General features: G+C 41.7%; 1 protein-coding gene across 2 annotated transcripts in view; it reads left to right on the forward strand.

The window, feature by feature from the left end:
- Positions 1-992: 992 nt before the first annotated feature.
- LOC115119908 (EH domain-containing protein 2-like) overlaps positions 993-18,554 on the forward strand; it is a 36,176-nt gene continuing 18,614 nt past the window's right edge. Inside the window, exons 1-4 of one of the 2 annotated variants that reach the window (XM_065015391.1) lie at positions 993-1,189; positions 8,007-8,129; positions 8,380-8,601; positions 12,049-12,225. In XM_065015391.1, coding sequence (XP_064871463.1) covers positions 8,381-8,601; positions 12,049-12,225 — 398 coding nt within the window. In that variant the 5' untranslated portion in view covers positions 993-1,189; positions 8,007-8,129; position 8,380. The remainder of the gene's footprint in view (positions 1,190-8,006; positions 8,130-8,379; positions 8,602-12,048; positions 12,226-18,554) is intronic. The other variant, XM_065015392.1, reaches the window with a different exon arrangement.

An 18,554-nucleotide genomic window follows, 5' to 3' on the forward strand; every position in this document is an offset into this window, starting at 1 on the left:
ACACTAATTTAGAATGTTAACTTTAGATTCTATTTGGCTCTGACACTACTTTAGAATGTTAATGTTAGATTCTATTTGGCTCTGACACTACATTAGAATGTTAACTTTAGATTCTATTTGCCTCTGACACTACATTAGAATGTTAACTTTAGATTCTATTTGGCTCTGACACTACTTTAGAGTGTTAACTTTAGATTCTATTTGGCTCTGACACTACTTTAGAGTGTTAACTTTAGATTCTATTTGGCTGTGACACTACTTTAGAATGTTAAGTTTAGATTCTGTTTGGCTGTGACACTACTTTAGAATGTTAATGTTAGATTCTATTTGGCTCTGACACTACTTTAGAATGTTAACTTCAGATTCTATTTGGCTCTGACACTACTTTAGAATGTTAACTTCAGATTCTATTTGGCTCTGACACTACATTAGAATGTTAACTTTAGATTCTATTTGGCTCTGACACTACTTTAGAATGTCTATGTCATATTATAACAGACCAGCTAGATCTACTGTCTCTATTATATTATGACAGACCAGCGAGATCTACTGCCTCTATGTCTCTATTATATTATGACAAACCAGCTCGATCTACTGTCTCGATTATACTATGACAGACCAGCTAGATCTACTGTCTCCATTATATTATGACAGACCAGCTAGATCTACTTTCTCTAAGAGAGAGAGAGAGAGAGAGCGAGAGTGATTGTGAGTGAGAGAAGGAGAGAGAGAGAGGGAGAGAGAAAGAGAGAGAGTGTGAGAGAGAGAGAGAGAGAGAGAGAGAGCGTGTGAGAGAGAGAGGGAGAGAGAGATAGAGAGAGAGAGCGAGAGTGATTGTGAGTGAGAGAGAGAGGGAGAGAGAGAGAGAGAGAGAGAGATAGAGGGAGAGAGAGAGAGAGAGAGAGAGAGAGAGAGACGGGGGAGAGGGAGAGGGAGAGGGAGAGAGAGAGAGAGAGAGACGGGGGAGAGGGAGAAGGAGAGAGAGAGAGAGAGAGTGAATGTGAGTGAGAGAGAGAGAGGACCCCTTCAACTGAAACATATTAAACTCTGGAGACGTACTATCCCTCAGACTGACAGGCTTCTGGCTGCTTCTGGTTGCCACACCCACACATGAGCTGCAGCAACTCTATAAAGTCAGACTATTCTGCAACTTACTTAAGGGAAGAGACTCTACTCCCATCTTCACCAGGTATGGGTTTCTTTTCTTTTGCTAGAACTTAATGTAATGGTCTATTTCTGTCTGACTTTAAACTGTGTGTTTCCAAGTTCTTATCAAACAGCCTTTGTGAGCACTGGCTGGATATGTTTTGTTTTGAGTGTTTGATCAGTGAAATTGAATGGGTTTGGTGAGGGTCCGCTCTAATGCACTCAACTAGGGTCATACTGTTCCTACTGTTATAGTGAACTCAAACCGACGTTTCCCTTTCTTTAAACTATCACACTCTGTCTTTCTAAACTTTCCCACTGCGCCATCTCTGACTTCAGATCCACTGTGCTACCAGAAACACTTTTGTATAGATTCTATTTGGCTCTGACACTAATTTAGAATGTTAACTTTAGATTCTATTTGGCTCTGACACTACTTTAGAATGTTAATGTTAGATTCTATTTGCCTCTGACACTACATTAGAATGTTAACTTTAGATTCTATTTGGCTCTGACACTACTTTAGAATGTTAACTTTAGATTCTATTTGGCTCTGACACTACTTTAGAATGTTAACTTTAGATTCTATTTGGCTCTGACACTACTTTAGAATGTTAACTTTAGATTCTATTTGGCTCTGACACTACTTTAGAATGTTAACTTCAGATTCTATTTGGCTGTGACACTACTTTAGAATGTTAACTTTAGATTCTATTTGGCTCTGACACTACTTTAGAGTGTTAACTTTAGATTCTATTTGGCTCTGACACTACATTAGAATGTTAACTTTAGATTCTATTTGGCTCTGACACTACTTTAGAATGTTAACTTCAGATTCTATTTGGCTGTGACACTACTTTAGAATGTTAACTTTAGATTCTATTTGGCTCTGACACTACTTTAGAGTGTTAACTTTAGATTCTATTTGGCTCTGACACTACATTAGAATGTTAACTTTAGATTCTATTTGGCTCTGACACTACTTTAGAATGTTAACTTTAGATTCTATTTGGCTCTGACACTACATTAGAATGTTAACTTTAGATTCTATTTGGCTCTGACACTACATTAGAATGTTAACTTCAGATTCTATTTGGCTCTGACACTACTTTAGAATGTTAACTTTAGATTCTATTTGGCTCTGACACTACTTTAGAGTGTTAACTTTAGATTCTATTTGGCATACAATGTAGAATGGTATTGTGTGACTGGTACTGTATATATGTATATAGTGAGTGTGTATACATAGTTTAGTGAGGGTTTATATAGTGTGTAGTTTGACGTCCCTCCCACTCCGCTGGGATCTCCTGTTTGGTAGTCTGATTGCTGCAGCAGGCTAGTGGACAGAGCTGGAAGGTCTTTCAGCTGATGTGGCGCACCTGGGCTGAATTTGCCTGGAGGCTATGAAGGGTGGCCACATCAGCCAACACACTCTCTCTTACCTGACTGGCAGGCTGGCTTCCTCCACCTATTGGTTGTTGGTCTAACACTCTCTCCACTCAAACACTACTATAGACATCCACAGATTGTTACATTTTGGTATTATTTAGTATTCATTTTGACATTTAAGTCATGTGTGGTACCTTTGTGAAAAACTCGGAGACAAAGCAATAACAATATATATAGTCTGAGTGTGGGTATATACATATATTGTCTGAGTGTGTATTATGTGTGTATATATATATATATATATTGTCTGAGTGTGTATTATGTGTGTATATATATATATATAGTCTGAGTGTGGTTATATACATATATTGTCTGAGTGTGTATTATGTGTGTATATATATATATATAGTCTGAGTGTGGGTATATACATATATTGTCTGAGTGTGTATTATGTGTGTATATATATATATATAGTCTGAGTGTGTATATAGTGTATATATGTATATAGTCTGAGTGTGTATATAGTTTGTGTATATATAGTCTAAGTGTGTGTATATATAGTCTGAGTGTGTATATTGTGTGTGTGTGTGTGTATATATATATATATACAGTGGGGCAAAAAAGTATTTAGTCAGCCACCAACTTAAAAAGATGAGAGAGGCCTGTAATTTTCATCATAGGTACACTTCAACTATGACAGACAAAATGAGAAGAAAAAAATCCAGAAAATCACAATGTAGGATTTTTAATGAATTTATTTGCAAATCATGGTGGAAAATAAGTATTTGGTCAATAACAAAAGTTTATCTCAATACTTTGTTATATACCCTTTGTTGGCAATGACAGAGGTCAGACATTTTCTGTAAGTCTTCACAAGGTTTTCACACACTGTTGCTGGTATTTTGGCCCATTCCTCCATGCAGATCTCCTCTAGAGCAGTGATGTTTTGGGGCTGTTGCTGGGCAACACGGACTTTCAACTCCCTCCAAAGATTTTCTATGGGGTTGAGATCTGGAGACAAGCTAGGCCACTCCAGGACCTTGAATTGCTTCTTACGAAGCCACTCCTTCGTTGCCCGGGCGTTGTGTTTGGGATCATTGTCATGCTGAAAGACCCAGCCATGTTTCATCTTCAATGCCCTTGCTAATGGAAGGAGGTTTTCACTCAAAATCTCACGATACATGGTCCCATTCATTCTTTCCTTTACACGGATCAGTCGTCCTGGTCCCTTTGCAGAAAAACAGCCCCAAAGCATGATGTTTCCACCCCCATGCTTCACAGTAGGTATGGTGTTCTTTGGATGCAACTCAGCAATCTTTGTCCTCCAAACACGTAGAGTTTTTACCAAAAAGTTATATTTTGGTTTCATCTGACCATATGGCATTCTCCCAATCTTCTTCTGGATCATCCAAATGCTCTCTAGCAAACTTCAGACGGGCCTGGACATGTACTGGCTTAAAACTTGTTAAGGATAGGGGGCAGTATTTCCCCTTTGGATGAATTGCGTGCCCATAGTGAACTGCATCAAAATCTGTCCTAAATTGCTAATATATGCATATTATTATTATTGGATAGAAAACATTCTGAAGCTTCTAAACCCGTTTGAATTATGTCTGAGTATAACAGAACTCACAGGGCAGGCAATCTTCCAAACTAGTTTTGGAATCCTGAAAGTTGGGGCAACTTTGACGTCATCGCCCCCTCCCTTCCCAACAAGTTATGGATCTGGAAACACTTCCTATGTCTTCCACTAGATGTCCTCATTCAGTAGAAAGTGCAATGGAGCATTTGCTGTGAACTTTGACCTAATGGGAAGGAAATTACTACAGTGTCACAAAAGATTAATGTGCTTGAAAGGGCGTATGCGTTTGGAGTGCTTTGTGTGTTCCAATCAGCCCGAGATGAACTAGGATTGCCCGGTTGGAATGCCATTTGTTTTGTACGTTTATAACATCCTGAAGATTGATTCTGCACTTACTTTGACCAGTTTCGTCGACCTGTAATATGTAATTTGGAAGTTTTGATGCAAAATTATCCTGGACCAGAAGTCATTTTTTGGGCATTTGAGCTGAAAGTGGTAGCAGATGCTGCTACATGGACACTAGAATTGAACATTATGAAACAAAACGATTTATTGTTGAAGTAGGACTCCTTGCACTACATTCTGATCGAAGACCATCAAAGGTAAGGGAATATTTACGTTGTCATTTTGTATTTCTGTTGACTCCAACATAGCAGAGAAATATTGTTACATCTGAGCGCCGTCTCAGATTATTGCATGGTAGGCTTTTTCCGTAACGTAAAAAAAAGTGACACAGCGGTTGCATTAACCTCATAGTCCGCCCAAACCCGTATGCGGTAGCGTAACTACAGCCTCAAGCTCATTACCATAACGCAACGTTAGCGATTTCTAAAAATCGCAAATTAAATGAAATAAATATGCCTGTTCTCAAGCTTATCCTTTTCTTAACAATCCTGTCGTCTCAGATTTTCAAAATATGCTTTAGAACCAGAGAAAATCACTAATTTGTGTAAGAGTGGTGATAGCTAGCTTAGCATTAGCGTTAGCATTTAGCACGCAACATATTCACAAAAACCAGCCAAGGAATCAAATAAAATAATTTACCTTTGAAGAACTTCAGATGTTTCAATGAGGATACTCTCAGTTACATAGCAGATGTCCAGTTTTTCCTGAAAGATTCTTGTGTAGGACACATCGTTCCTTTTTGTTACTATGCATTTGGCTACCGAAACTAACCGAAAATTCAGTCACCTACATGTCGAACTTTTTTCCGAATTAACTCCATAATATCGACTGAAACATGGAAAACGTTGTTTGAATCAATCCTGAAGGTGGTTTGTCATATTTCTCTCCATTGAAAGCACCGTCCTTGTAGCCTGGTTTGTTCTGAGATTTGAATGGAAAAATAATGGGACTTGATTTTTGCGCACCGAATGCCACGCAGACACCAAGAGGGACACTTGGCAATTGTAGTCTCTTATGGTCAATCTTCCAATGATATGCCTACAAATACGTCACAATGCTGCAGAGACCTTGGGGAAACAAGAGAAAGAGTCCGTTCATTCCTGTCGCATTCACAGCCATATAAGGCGATCATGGAAAACGTAGCCTCAGAAATCCTGTGCATTTCCTGGTCGGTCATACATCTTGGTTTTGCCCGAAGCATTTGTTCTAAGGGACTCACAGTGAAAATCTTTGCATTTCTGGAAACGTAAGACTGTCTTCTTTCCAAAACTATCAATTCCAAGCATATTCGAGCATCTTTTCGTGACAAAATATTGCGCTTAAAACGGGCACGTCTTTTTATCCAAAAATGAAATACTGCCCCTAGAGTACTAACAGGTTAAGAACCAGTGTATCTTTTTAATTATATGTAGAACATGTATCTTTAGTCAAAGTTTATGATAAGCTTTCTATAATTCCTCCAGACATTTTGGAGAATTTTCTGAACATGGCGTCAATGTAAACCGAGATTTATGGATATAAAATGCATGTTATCGAACAAAACATAAATGTACTGTGTAACATGTCATATGACTGTCATCTGATGAAGATTTTCAAGAGGTTAGTGAAATATATATTTTTTAATCCTGCTTTTTGTCATTTTATCTTTTGTGGTACAAAATGGCTGCCTTTTGTCTTTGTTTTGGTGGTGGCCGTAAAACATTTTAAAAATCTGACACGCTGGCTAGATGAACAAGGTGTTTATCTTTCATTTGAGGTATTGGACTTGTTAATGTGTGGAGGTTAAATATTTCTAAGAATATTTTTTGCATTCCCTGCGCCACCGTTTCAGCTGAACGGGGGACGGTGGAGTTCCCTGAAGGGAACGCCTCGCCGCAACAGGTTGCAGGGGGACACATCTGGCACTGCAGGATTTGAGTCCCTGTCGGCGTAGTGTGTTACTGATGGTAGGCTTTGTTACTTTGGTCCCAGCTCTCTGCAGGTCATTCACTAGGTCCCCCCGTGTGGTTCTGGGATTTTTGCTCACCGCTCTTGTGATCATTTTGACCCCACGGGGTGAGATCTTGCGTGGAGCCCCAGATCCAGGGAGATTATCAGTGGTCTTGTATGTCTTCCATTTCCTAATAATTGCTCCCACAGTTGATTTCTTCAAACCAAGCTGCTTACCTATTGCAGATTCAGTCTTCCCAGCCTGGTGCAGGTCTACAATTTTGTTTCTGGTGTCCTTTGACAGCTCTTTGGTCATGGCCATAGTGGAGTTTGGAGTGTGACTGTTTGAGGTTGTGGACAGGTGTCTTTTATACTGATACAGGTAACGAGTGGAGGACAGAGGAGCCTCTTAAAGAAGAAGTTACAGGTCTGTGAGAGCCAGAAATCTTGCTTGTTTGTAGGTGACCAAATACTTATTTTCCACCATAATTTGCAAATAAATTCATTAAAAATCCTAAAATGTTTTTTTTCTCATTGTCTGTCAGAGTTGAAGTGTACCTATGATGAACATTACAGGCCTCTCTCATCTTTTTAAGTGGGAGAACTTGCAAAATTGGTGGCTGACTAAATACTTTTTTGCCCCACTGTATATATATATATATATATATATATATATACACACTATATACACACTCAGACACGGGTCTCGTGTCCATCTCCCCTAGACTGCAGGGCCAAAGGGGTTCGTAACAGTGTGTATATAGATCATTTTAATGACAGATTTCTAATGTCTAGAGGGGTAATATTCACAACGTAGCAGACAGAATTCTAATGTCTAGAGGGGTAATATTCACAACGTAGCAGACAGAATTCTAATGTCTAGAGGGGTAATATTCACAACGTAGCAGACAGAATTCTAATGACTAGAGGGGTAATATTCACAACGTAGCAGACAGAATTCTAATGACTAGAGGGGTAATATTCACAACGTAGCAGACAGAATTCTAATGACCAGAGGGGTAATATTCACAACGTAGCAGACATAATTCTAATGTCTAGAGGGGTAATATTCACAACGTAGCAGACAGAATTCTAATGTCTAGAGGGGTAATATTCACAACGTAGCAGACAGAATTCTAATGACTAGAGGGGTAATATTCACAACGTAGCAGACAGAATTCTAATGACTAGAGGGGTAATATTCACAACGTAGCAGACAGAATTCTAATGACTAGAGGGGTAATATTCACAACGTAGCAGACAGAATTCTAATGTCTAGAGGGGTAATATTCACAACGTAGCAGACAGAATTCTAATGTCTAGAGGGGTAATATTCACAACGTAGCAGACAGATTTCTAATGTCTAGAGATGAAATCCTTCTGACCTGTTCTTGAGTATCATAGCCTTTGTATTCTAGGCCCCTATACAGCTCTACCTGTGTGTTCTGTATGTTTAATGTGTTCTGAACATACTCTTCTTTAGGTTGTTTAACAGTTGTCTCCTCTCACTGGAGAATGGCACTGGAACATGTTTCATTCATTCATTATTTTTCAGGTCGTTCAGGAGTCCGAGTGGTGTGTATAGGAGAGGAAAGGCCCAGACCAGAGCTCTAACATACTACAGAAGTCACAGCCCTACAGTAACATACAGGACCATCTCCTGAGAGGAGGCCCAGAGGTAAAGAGCAACATTCACAAAAACACAGGAAACACCTGAAGATAGGTTCACCCTCAGAAAACACAGATGTACACCGACAGACGCTACATGCACACTTCCACACACACACTTCCACACACACACTTCCACACACAGACAGATAACTCAAGGAACTCCCAAGCTCACTCATTCATCTAGTCAGATAATTTCCTCTTGAAGGACAACAATCAATCAATCAACTGACAAATCAATCAACCTATCATCCAATCAGGATGTCTCGTTGGGGCCGTAAAGACGTGAAGAAGACTCCTGAGGTGATCAGGACGGTGACAGAGGGGTTAAAGTCTCTGTACCATCAGAAGCTCCTCCCCCTGGAGCAGCACTACGGTTTCCATGACTTCCACTCCCCCTCTCTGGAGGACGCAGACTTTGACAACAAACCCATGGTGCTGGTGGTGGGGCAGTACTCCACTGGCAAGACTAGCTTCATCAAGTAAGAGTTTAAACAGACAGCTTGGTGCAATCAACATGTAAATACTTCTTACAAAAAACAAGTAGTGATGAAGTCAATCTCTTCTCTACTTTGAGCCAGGAGAGATTGACATGCATATTAGCACTCGGTATACAATTACAGCTATGCTGCCCTGTTCTCGCCAATTTAATTTTTCCTAAGTCCCTCTTTGTGGCACCTAACTACACGACTGGACAGGAGTCCAGGTGCAACAAAACTAGAAACCTGTAGGACCTGCCTTGTTGATTGTCACTGATCTAATCTTCATTGCTCGTGTTTCTTTGCTCAAGCAAGTCTCTTCTAATTGGTGTCCTTTGTTAGTGGTTTCTTTGCAGCAATTTGACCATGAAGGCCTGATTCATGCAGTCTCCTCTGTCTGTAGCTTGTGAGGTGTGGAAACACGGTTGCTTTTGTGCATTTTGTTTTGTTGCTTTTTGTGTTGTTGTTCTGTCTGCATGCTACGTGTTGCTTGTTCTATGTTGTTCTGTCTGCGTGCTATGTGTTGCTTGTTCTATGTTGTTCTGTCTGCGTGCTATGTGTTGCTTGTTCTATGTTGTTCTGTCTGCGTGCTATGTGTTGCTTGTTCTATGTTGTTCTGTCTGTGTGCTATGTGTTGCTTGTTCTATGTTGTTCTGTCTGCGTGCTATGTGTTGCTTGTTCTATGTTGTTCTGTCTGCGTGCTACGTGTTGCTTGATCTATGTTGTTCTGTCTGCGTGCTATGTGTTGCTTGTTCTATGTTGTTCTGCATGTGCCCACTGCTCATTGTTTGTCTGTATGGTTATTGTCATAGTTTTTAATAACTTGCCCAGGGACTGGGGTCGAAAATTAGCCGGCTGGCTAAAACCGGCACTTTTACTGAAACGTTGATTAATGTGCACTGTCCCTGTAAAAATAAATTCAAACTCAATTCCTCATAAACCCACAGGGATTTAACAGATTCATGTCATTTTCTTAATGTGTGCTTATTAGTAACTGGAATAAGTTGTTTCATAAGTGTCAAGTGCAGCGTCTGGTTGCTCCTCATTACACACCACAGACCAGCAGCGTCTGGTTGCTCCTCATTACACACCACAGACCAGCAGCGTCTGGTTGCTCCTCATTACACACCACAGACCAGCAGCGTTTGGTTGCTCCTCATTACACACCACAGACCAGCAGCGTCTGGTTGCTCCTCATTACACACCACAGACCAGCAGCGTCTGGTTACACCTCATTACACACCACAGACCAGCAGCGTCTGGTTGCTCCTCATTACACACCACAGACCAGCAGCGTCTGGTTGCTCCTCATTACACACCACAGACCAGCAGCGTCTGGTTGCTCCTCATTACACACCACAGACCAGCAGCGTCTGGTTGCTCCTCATTACACACCACAGACCAGCAGCGTCTGGTTGCTCCTCATTACACACCACAGACCAGCAGCGTCTGGTTGCTCCTCATTACACACCACAGACCAACAGCGTCTGGTTGCTCCTCATTACACACCACAGACCAGCAGCGTCTGGTTGCTCCTCATTACACACCACAGACCAGCAGCGTCTGGTTGCTCCTCATTACACACCACAGACCAGCAGCGTCTGGTTGCTCCTCATTACACACCACAGACCAGCAGCGTCTGGTTGCTCCTCATTACACACCACAGACCAGCAGCGTCTGGTTGCTCCTCATTACACACCACAGACCAGCAGCGTCTGGTTGCTCCTCATTACACACCACAGACCAGCAGCGTTTGGTTGCTCCTCATTACACACCACAGACCAGCAGCGTCTGGTTGCTCCTCATTACACACCACAGACCAGCAGCGTCTGGTTGCTCCTCATTACACACCACAGACCAGCAGCGTCTGGTTGCTCCTCATTACACACCACAGACCAGCAGCGTCTGGTTGCTCCTCATTACACACCACAGACCAGCAGCGTCTGGTTGCTCCTCATTACACACCACAGACCAGCAGCGTCTGGTTGCTCCTCATTACACACCACAGACCAGCAGCGTCTGGTTGCTCCTCATTACACACCACAGACCAGCAGCGTTTGGTTGCTCCTCATTACACACCACAGACCAGCAGCGTCTGGTTGCTCCTCATTACACACCACAGACCAGCAGCGTTTGGTTGCTCCTCATTACACACCACAGACCAGCAGCGTCTGGTTGCTCCTCATTACACACCACAGACCAGCAGCGTCTGGTTGCTCCTCATTACACACCACAGACCAGCAGCGTCTGTTTGCTCCTCATTACACACCACAGACCAGCAGCGTCTGTTTGCTCCTCATTACACAACACAGACCAGCAGCGTCTGGTTGCTCCTCATTACACACCACAGACCAGCAGCGTCTGTTTGCTCCTCATTACACACCACAGACCAGCAGCGTCTGGTTGCTCCTCATTACACACCACAGACCAGCAGCGTCTGGTTGCTCCTCATTACACACCACAGACCAGCAGCGTTTGGTTGCTCCTCATTACACACCACAGACCAGCAGCGTCTGGTTGCTCCTCATTACACACCACAGACCAGCAGCGTCTGGTTGCTCCTCATTACACACCACAGACCAGCAGCGTCTGGTTGCTCCTCATTACACACCACAGACCAGCAGCGTCTGGTTGCTCCTCATTACACACCACAGACCAGCAGCGTCTGGTTGCTCCTCATTACACACCACAGACCAGCAGCGTCTGGTTGCTCCTCATTACTCACCACAGACCAGCAGCGTCTGGTTGCTCCTCATTACACACCACAGACCAGCAGCGTCTGGTTGCTCCTCATTACACACCACAGACCAGCAGCGTCTGGTTGCTCCTCATTACACACCACAGACCAGCAGCGTCTAGTTGCTCCTCATTACACACCACAGACCAGCAGCGTCTGTTTGCTCCTCATTACACACCACAGACCAGCAGCGTCTGGTTGCTCCTCATTACACACCACAGACCAGCAGCGTCTGGTTGCTCCTCATTACACACCACAGACCAGCAGCGTCTGGTTGCTCCTCATTACACACCACAGAGCAGCAAATATGATTTATCATCAACATAGGAATCACGACAAAACTCCTATGGCTTTGGATAAAGCAGATTTCTCAAGCAGTTTCATCAAGTAGCCATTCAGATATACAGTAGCTGTCAAGTTCGTTACAGGGACAGATATTCTTCCTGAATGTTTAAAAATTTTTTTTTTATCTGTCTTATACTGCAAAACAAACATGGCTTTGATGTAATGTTTTGATAAGCACCTGCTCCAATGTGTGCGTCTGGCTAACGTGGTGGCGTTTGTTTGTCTGTGTGCGTCTGGCTAACGTGGTGGCGTTTGTTTGTCTGTGTGAGTCTGGCTCAGATAAAAACACTGATTAAGGCTACACGCTGAAACGCATTGGTTTTAACAACACAGTTTAATGTGAATATGTTCCTCTCTCTCTGCGTCAGGTATGTGTTGGAGCAGGATATCCCAGGAAGCAGGATAGGACCAGAGCCCACCACTGACTGTTTCACAGCCATCATGCACGGCGAGGTGGAGGGAGTTATCCCAGGCAACGCTCTCATCGTCGACCCCAACAAACCCTTCCGCAATCTCAACCCCTTTGGAAACACCTTCCTGAACAGGTGAGTACAGGATGAAATCCATAATGAAGGTTTTTAAATATTCTAGAATGGTCCTTCTTTTGGAAGGGGGAGATGAGGATGAAAAACGTGAGAAACTAAGCCAATGAGATCCACCCCCTGCCCTCACCACCTCCTCCAATGAAAGAAGAGCCAGGAAGGGAGAGAACAGAAAATCTGTTTTTTGCTCTGTGGAATTTCAAGTGTCCGTCCCAAATTTCAGAGTGGGGAGGGACTTGAGAAAGGGAGCGATATCTGGCGTTACGGGGCTGAATCCCCCTGAGGTACTATCCTCTGCTCTAGTGTGTTTATCCTGTAGTCTGTGATGCCCTCTTTCAGAGGGAGACCTTCTGTTGAGGCAAGCTGTGGAAGCTATGTTTGTTATACTGAAGCCATATCAACTGTAGGACTCAAACACTAGAATTACTGAAGCCATGTCAACTATAGGAGTCGAACACTAGAATTACTGAAGCCATGTCAACTGTAGGAGTCGAACACTAGAATTACTGAAGCCATATAAACTATAGGAGTCGAACACTAGAATTACTGAAGCCATATCAACTATAGGAGTCGAACACTAGAATTACTGAAGCCATATCAACTATAGGAGTCGAACACTAGAATTACTGAAGCCATATCAACTATAGGAGTCGAACACTAGAATTACTGAAGCCATGTCAACTGTAGGAGTCGAACACTAGAATTACTGAAGCCATATCAACTATAGGAGTCGAACACTAGAATTACTGAAGCCATATCAATCAATCAAATGTATTTATGAAGCACTTTATACATCAGCCGATGTCACAAAGTGCTATACAGAAACTCAGCCTAAACCCCAAACAGCAAGCAATGCAGACGTAGAATCACGGTGGCTAGGAAAAACTCCCTAGAAAGGCAGGAACCTAGGAAGAACCTAGAGAGGAACCAGGCTCTGAGGGGTGGTCAGTCCTCTTCTGGCTGTGCCAGGTGGAGATTATAACAGCACATGGCCAAGATGTTCAAATGTTCATAGATGACCAGCAGGGTAAAATAATAGTAATCACAGTGGTTGTAGAGGGTGCAACAGGTCAGCACTCAGGAGTAAATGTCAGTTGGCTTTTCATAGGCTTAACCATGTTTCGTCAAAATGTACAGCTGTGTATCGTCCGCATAGCAGTGAAAGTTAACATTGTTTCCGAATTACATCACCAAGAGGTAAAATATACAGTGAAAATAATAGAGGTCCATCAACGGAACCTTGAAGAACACCAACATTTACTGTTGATTTTTCAGAGGACAAACCATCCACAGAGACAAACTGATATCTTCCCGATACAAGATCTAAACCAGGCCAGAACTTGTCCGTGTAGACCAATTTGTGTTTCCAATCTCTCCAATAGAATGTGGTGATCGACGGTATAAAAAGCAGCATGAGGACAGATGCAGAGCCTTGATCTGACACCATTAACTTCTTGACGCTATCCATCCCTTTAGCGGGATAATTGTCATCAATAACCGCTGAATTGCAGAGCGCCACATTCAAATAATATTACTAAAAATCACAGCTTAGCATTTTGTTAATCCACCAGATTTTGAAAATATCCTTTACAGCGAAATCAATCCAAGCATTTGTGTAAGTTTATCGATCACTAGACCAAACATTATGAACACCTAGCATCAAAGTAGCTTGGTCACGAAAATCAGAAAGCAGTAAAATGAATCGCTTACCTTTGATCTTTGGATGTTTTCACTCACGAGACTCCCAGTTACACAAATGTTCCTTTTGTTCCATAAAGATTATTTTTATACCCAAAATACCTCAGTTTGTTTGGCGCGTTATGTTCAGAAATCCAAAGGCTCGAGTGGTCACGACAACGCAGATGAAAATTCCAAATACTATCCGTAATGTCCACAGAAACATATAACATTTTTTTTTTTTTACCAATCCTCAGGTTGTTTTTAAAATATATATTATAGATTATATCAACCGGCACTGTCTTTTTCAGTAGGAGAGGGAGAGACGATGGCTGCCCAAGCTCTGTTGCGCAAACAAAACTCGCTCATTTTTCAAAATAAAATGGGAGATTTTGAAACTGTCTAAAGACTGACACCTTGAGGAAGCCGTAGGACAAGGAATCTGGCTGATATCTCTTTAAATGGAGCGAAGGCAGGCTATGGAACATGGAGCTTTCAAAATAGAAGCCACTTCCTGGTTTGATTTTCCTCAGGTTTTTGCCTGCAATATCAGTTCTGTTATACTCACAGACAATATTGACAGTTTTGGAAACTTTAGAGTGTTTCCTATCCTAATCTGTGAATTATATGCATATTCTAGCATCTGTGCATGAGAAATAGGCCGTTTACTTTGGGAACGTTATTTTTCCAAACATAAAAATAGTGCCCCCTAGCTGAAAGAGGTTAATAGGTTGTTTACCACCTTCACAAGAGCAGTCTCAGTGCTATGATGGGGTCTAAAACCAGACTGAAGCCATTTGTATACATTGTGTTTCTTCAGGAAGGCAGTGAGTTGCTGCGCAACAGATTTTTCAAATGTTTTTGAGAGGAATGGGAGATTCGATATAGGCCGATTATTTTTTTTATTCTGGGTTTGACTTTTTCAAGAGAGGCTTTATTACTATACACATCCGGTGGACAGGGAGCCGTTTATTATGTTCAATAAAAGAAGGCCAAGCACGGGAAGTGCTTGGAATAGGGTATTTTTTGGAATAGGGTCCAGTTTGAAGCTTGACGGTTTAGAGGCCATGACTATTTTCATCAATGTGTCAAGAGATATAGTATTAAACAACGTGAGTGTCTCCCTTGACCCTAGGTCCTGGCATTGTTGTGCAGACTCAGGCCAACTGAGCTTTGGAGGAATACGCAGATTTAAAGAGGAGTCCGTAATTTGATTTCTGATGATCAAGATCTTTTCCTCAAAGAAGTTCATGAATTTATCACTGCTGAAGTGCAAGCCATCCTCTCTTGGGGAATGCTGCTTTTCAGTTAGCTTTGCGACGGTATCAAAAATGTATTCAGGATTGTTCTTATTCTCCTCAATTTAGTTGGAAAAATAGGATGATTGAGGAACAGTGAGGGCTCTTCGATGCTACATGGTACTGTCTTTCCAAACTAATAGGGAAGACTTCCAGTTTGGTGTAGCGCCATTTCCGTTCCAACTTCAGGACTCGAGTATTTTCTGTACACCAGGGAGCTAGTTTCTTATGATAAATGTTTTTTGTTTTAGGGGTGCGACTGCATCTAGGCTATTACGCAAGGTTACATTTAGTTCCTCAGTTAGGTGGTTAACCGATTTTTGTACTCTTGATGTCCTTGGGTAGGTGGAGGGAGTCTGGAAGGGCATCTAGGAATCTTTGGGTTGTCTGATAATTTTTGCACAGCTTTTGATGCTTCTTGGTTGGGGTCTGAGCAGATTATTTGTTGGAATTGCAAACGTAATAAAATGGTGGTCCGATAATCTAGGATTATGAGTAAAACATTAAGATCCACAACATTTATTCCATGGGACAAAACTAGCAGTGAGTAGGTCTGGAGACATGTTGGACAACACCCACTGGGTCGATGATGGCTCCGAAAGCCTTTTGGAGTGGGCCTGTGGACTTTTCCATGTGAATATTAAAGTCACCAAAAATTTGAATATTATCTGCCATGACTACAAGATCCAATCGGAATTACGTGAGGAACGCTGCATATGGCCCAGCAGGCCGGTAAACAGTAGCTATAAAAAGTAATACTCACCGGAGTGGAAAGCAGTGGATGGCCTCGTCCACTGATCGTCGCCCGCTGTGGAAGTGGATGAGTGCTATGGTCCCATGGTTTCTCTCGACTCACCTGGCTCCAGGATAGATTTAGACTCTTCAAACATACCCACGTCGCTATATGCGATCCCTGACTCTGCTTCTGGTGGGCAAGCTGTTTTAGTTGGTTCCCCGCATCCAGTGCAGGTGGGAGGGATTGTCAATGAATCAAAACGAAACAAAACGGCCTAAACCCAGCCGTCAGAAAACACAGAAAATCTAACTTTTTTTAATGTATCAATCACTCTCTAGTCATCTGGGACCCACGAGCTAAGCCCAAGGGACTACTAGGGGGGCACTACTTGAACATTCGTAGTGTCATTCCAAAAAGTGATCAAATTCAACATCTACATAGACTCCAACCTTGACTTCCTCTGTCTCAAAGAGACATGGCTCCATAAAAACTCTCCAAATGCTGCTGTGATTGTGATTGGCTACAATGTCTTCAGGAGAGACAGGATTGGAGGATGAGGAGGGGGTGTGATGATTTACATTAAAGAACATATCCGATGTAAACAAATTGAGTGGTCATGTGATAATGAACTAGAATGTATTGGCCTGAACGTTACACTGTCGACCCAAATGTCTTTTATCCTCATTAGAATGGGTAAAAAGTGTGTTTTTTGATCAGTTTAATAAAATGCTTAGGGAATGTGATTTTGGGAAAGAGGTCATCTTTTTTTTTTACCCCTTTTTCTCCCCAATTTTGTGGTATCCAATTGTTTTAGTAGCTACTATCTTGTCTCATCGCTACAACTCCCGTACGGGCTCGGGAGAGACGATGGTTGAAAGTCATGCGTACTCCGATACACAACCAAGCTGCACTGCTTCTGCACCTGGCAACCTTGGTTAGCGTGCACTGTGCCCGGCCCGCCACAGGAGTCGCTGGTGCGCGATTTCCATGTTGAAGATTAAAACATAATTTGGTGTATTTTACCCCATATTCCATCTAGTTTGCTTTATTTTTATAATATTACAGTTGATCTTTCTTGAATAAGTTCCTCCATTTCTTTTTGTTTTCCCTCTAACTAACTTATTCTGTGCCTCTCTTTGGAAATTGTTCCCAAGGATGAACCAGACTTGTGGACTTTTGATTTTCCCATTTTCCCACTTTTGATTTCCCCATGATGCCAAGCAAAGAGCCACTGAGTTTGAGGGTAGGCCTTGAAATACATCCTCAGGTACACCTTTAATTGACTCAAATGGTTTCAATTAGCCTTTCCGAAGCTTCTGAAGCCATGACATCATTTTCTGGAATTTTCCAAGCTGTTTAAAGGTACAGTCAACTTAGTGTATGTAAACTGGAATTTTGATACAGTGAAATAATCTGTCTGTAAACAATTGTTGGAAAAAGTACTTGTCATGCACAAAGTAGATGTCCTAACCAACTTGCCAAAACTATAGTTTGTTAATTAACAAGAAATTTGTGGAGTGGTTGAAAAACGTGTTTGAATGACTCCAAGCTAGTGTATGTAAACTTCTGACTTCAACTGTATATCTCACTAGATCAGGATTTTAAAGTCTCCATATATCCACTGGTTCAAATATATTTGTGATTTTCTAAAGAGCATGGGAGTGATTGTGTGTAGTGTGATTTCCTTTATGGTCCATTGAGGTATTTAAAACGGTATTATAATCTCCCACCATAATAATAGAGTCCAGTGTTGCTTGTAGGGTTGATACATTAAGAAGCCATGATCATAATTATTTGGACTGTATAGATTAAGGAGACAAATCTGTTTATGGTCCAATAACATATTTAAAATAATCTTCTGGATCTGTATGGATAATTTGCACATTTGGATCAAAATTACTGTTAATTAACCTGTTGCCTCTACTTGGGACGCTTGCGTCCCAACTAGAGCTCTGGAAATGCAAATGCGCTACGCTAAATGCTAATAGTATTAGTTAAAACTCAAAAGTTCATTAAAATACACATGCAGGGTATCAAATTAAAGCTACACTCGTTGTGAATCCAGGCAACAAGTCCGATTTTTAAAATGCTTTTCGGCGACAGCATGAGAAGCTATTATCTGATAGCATGCACCAATACACTACAACAGAAAAGCACAGCAGGGGACGTAAACAAAATAATTAGCATTTTGGCGTTACACAAACCGCACAATAAAATAGAAAACAGTCATTACCTTTCACCATCTTCTTTGTTGGCACTCCTAGATGTCCCATAAACACTATTGGGTCTTTATTTCGATTAAATCGGGCCATATAAAGCCAAGATATCGTTATATGTAGACTGTGTGATAAACGAAAAAAACAGCGATTTCACAACGTAACGTCATTTTTAAAATTCAAAAAGTAGACGATAAACTTTCACAAAACACTTCGAAATACGTTTGTAATGCTACTTTAGGTATTAGTAAACGTTAATAAGCGATAAAAATCATCCGTAGGCGATGTAAATATCATTAGCTGTCGTCTTGGAAAAAATTTCAGGAGAGAGCTCTTCCGGAATGATCTGGGCGGAGACCGGAGGTAAGCGGTGCCCCTCTTTCGGTTCAACCAAGAATCAAAGAT

Source organism: Oncorhynchus nerka, unplaced genomic scaffold, assembly GCF_034236695.1.
Source record: "Oncorhynchus nerka isolate Pitt River unplaced genomic scaffold, Oner_Uvic_2.0 unplaced_scaffold_1466, whole genome shotgun sequence".
NCBI lineage: Eukaryota > Metazoa > Chordata > Actinopteri > Salmoniformes > Salmonidae > Oncorhynchus > Oncorhynchus nerka.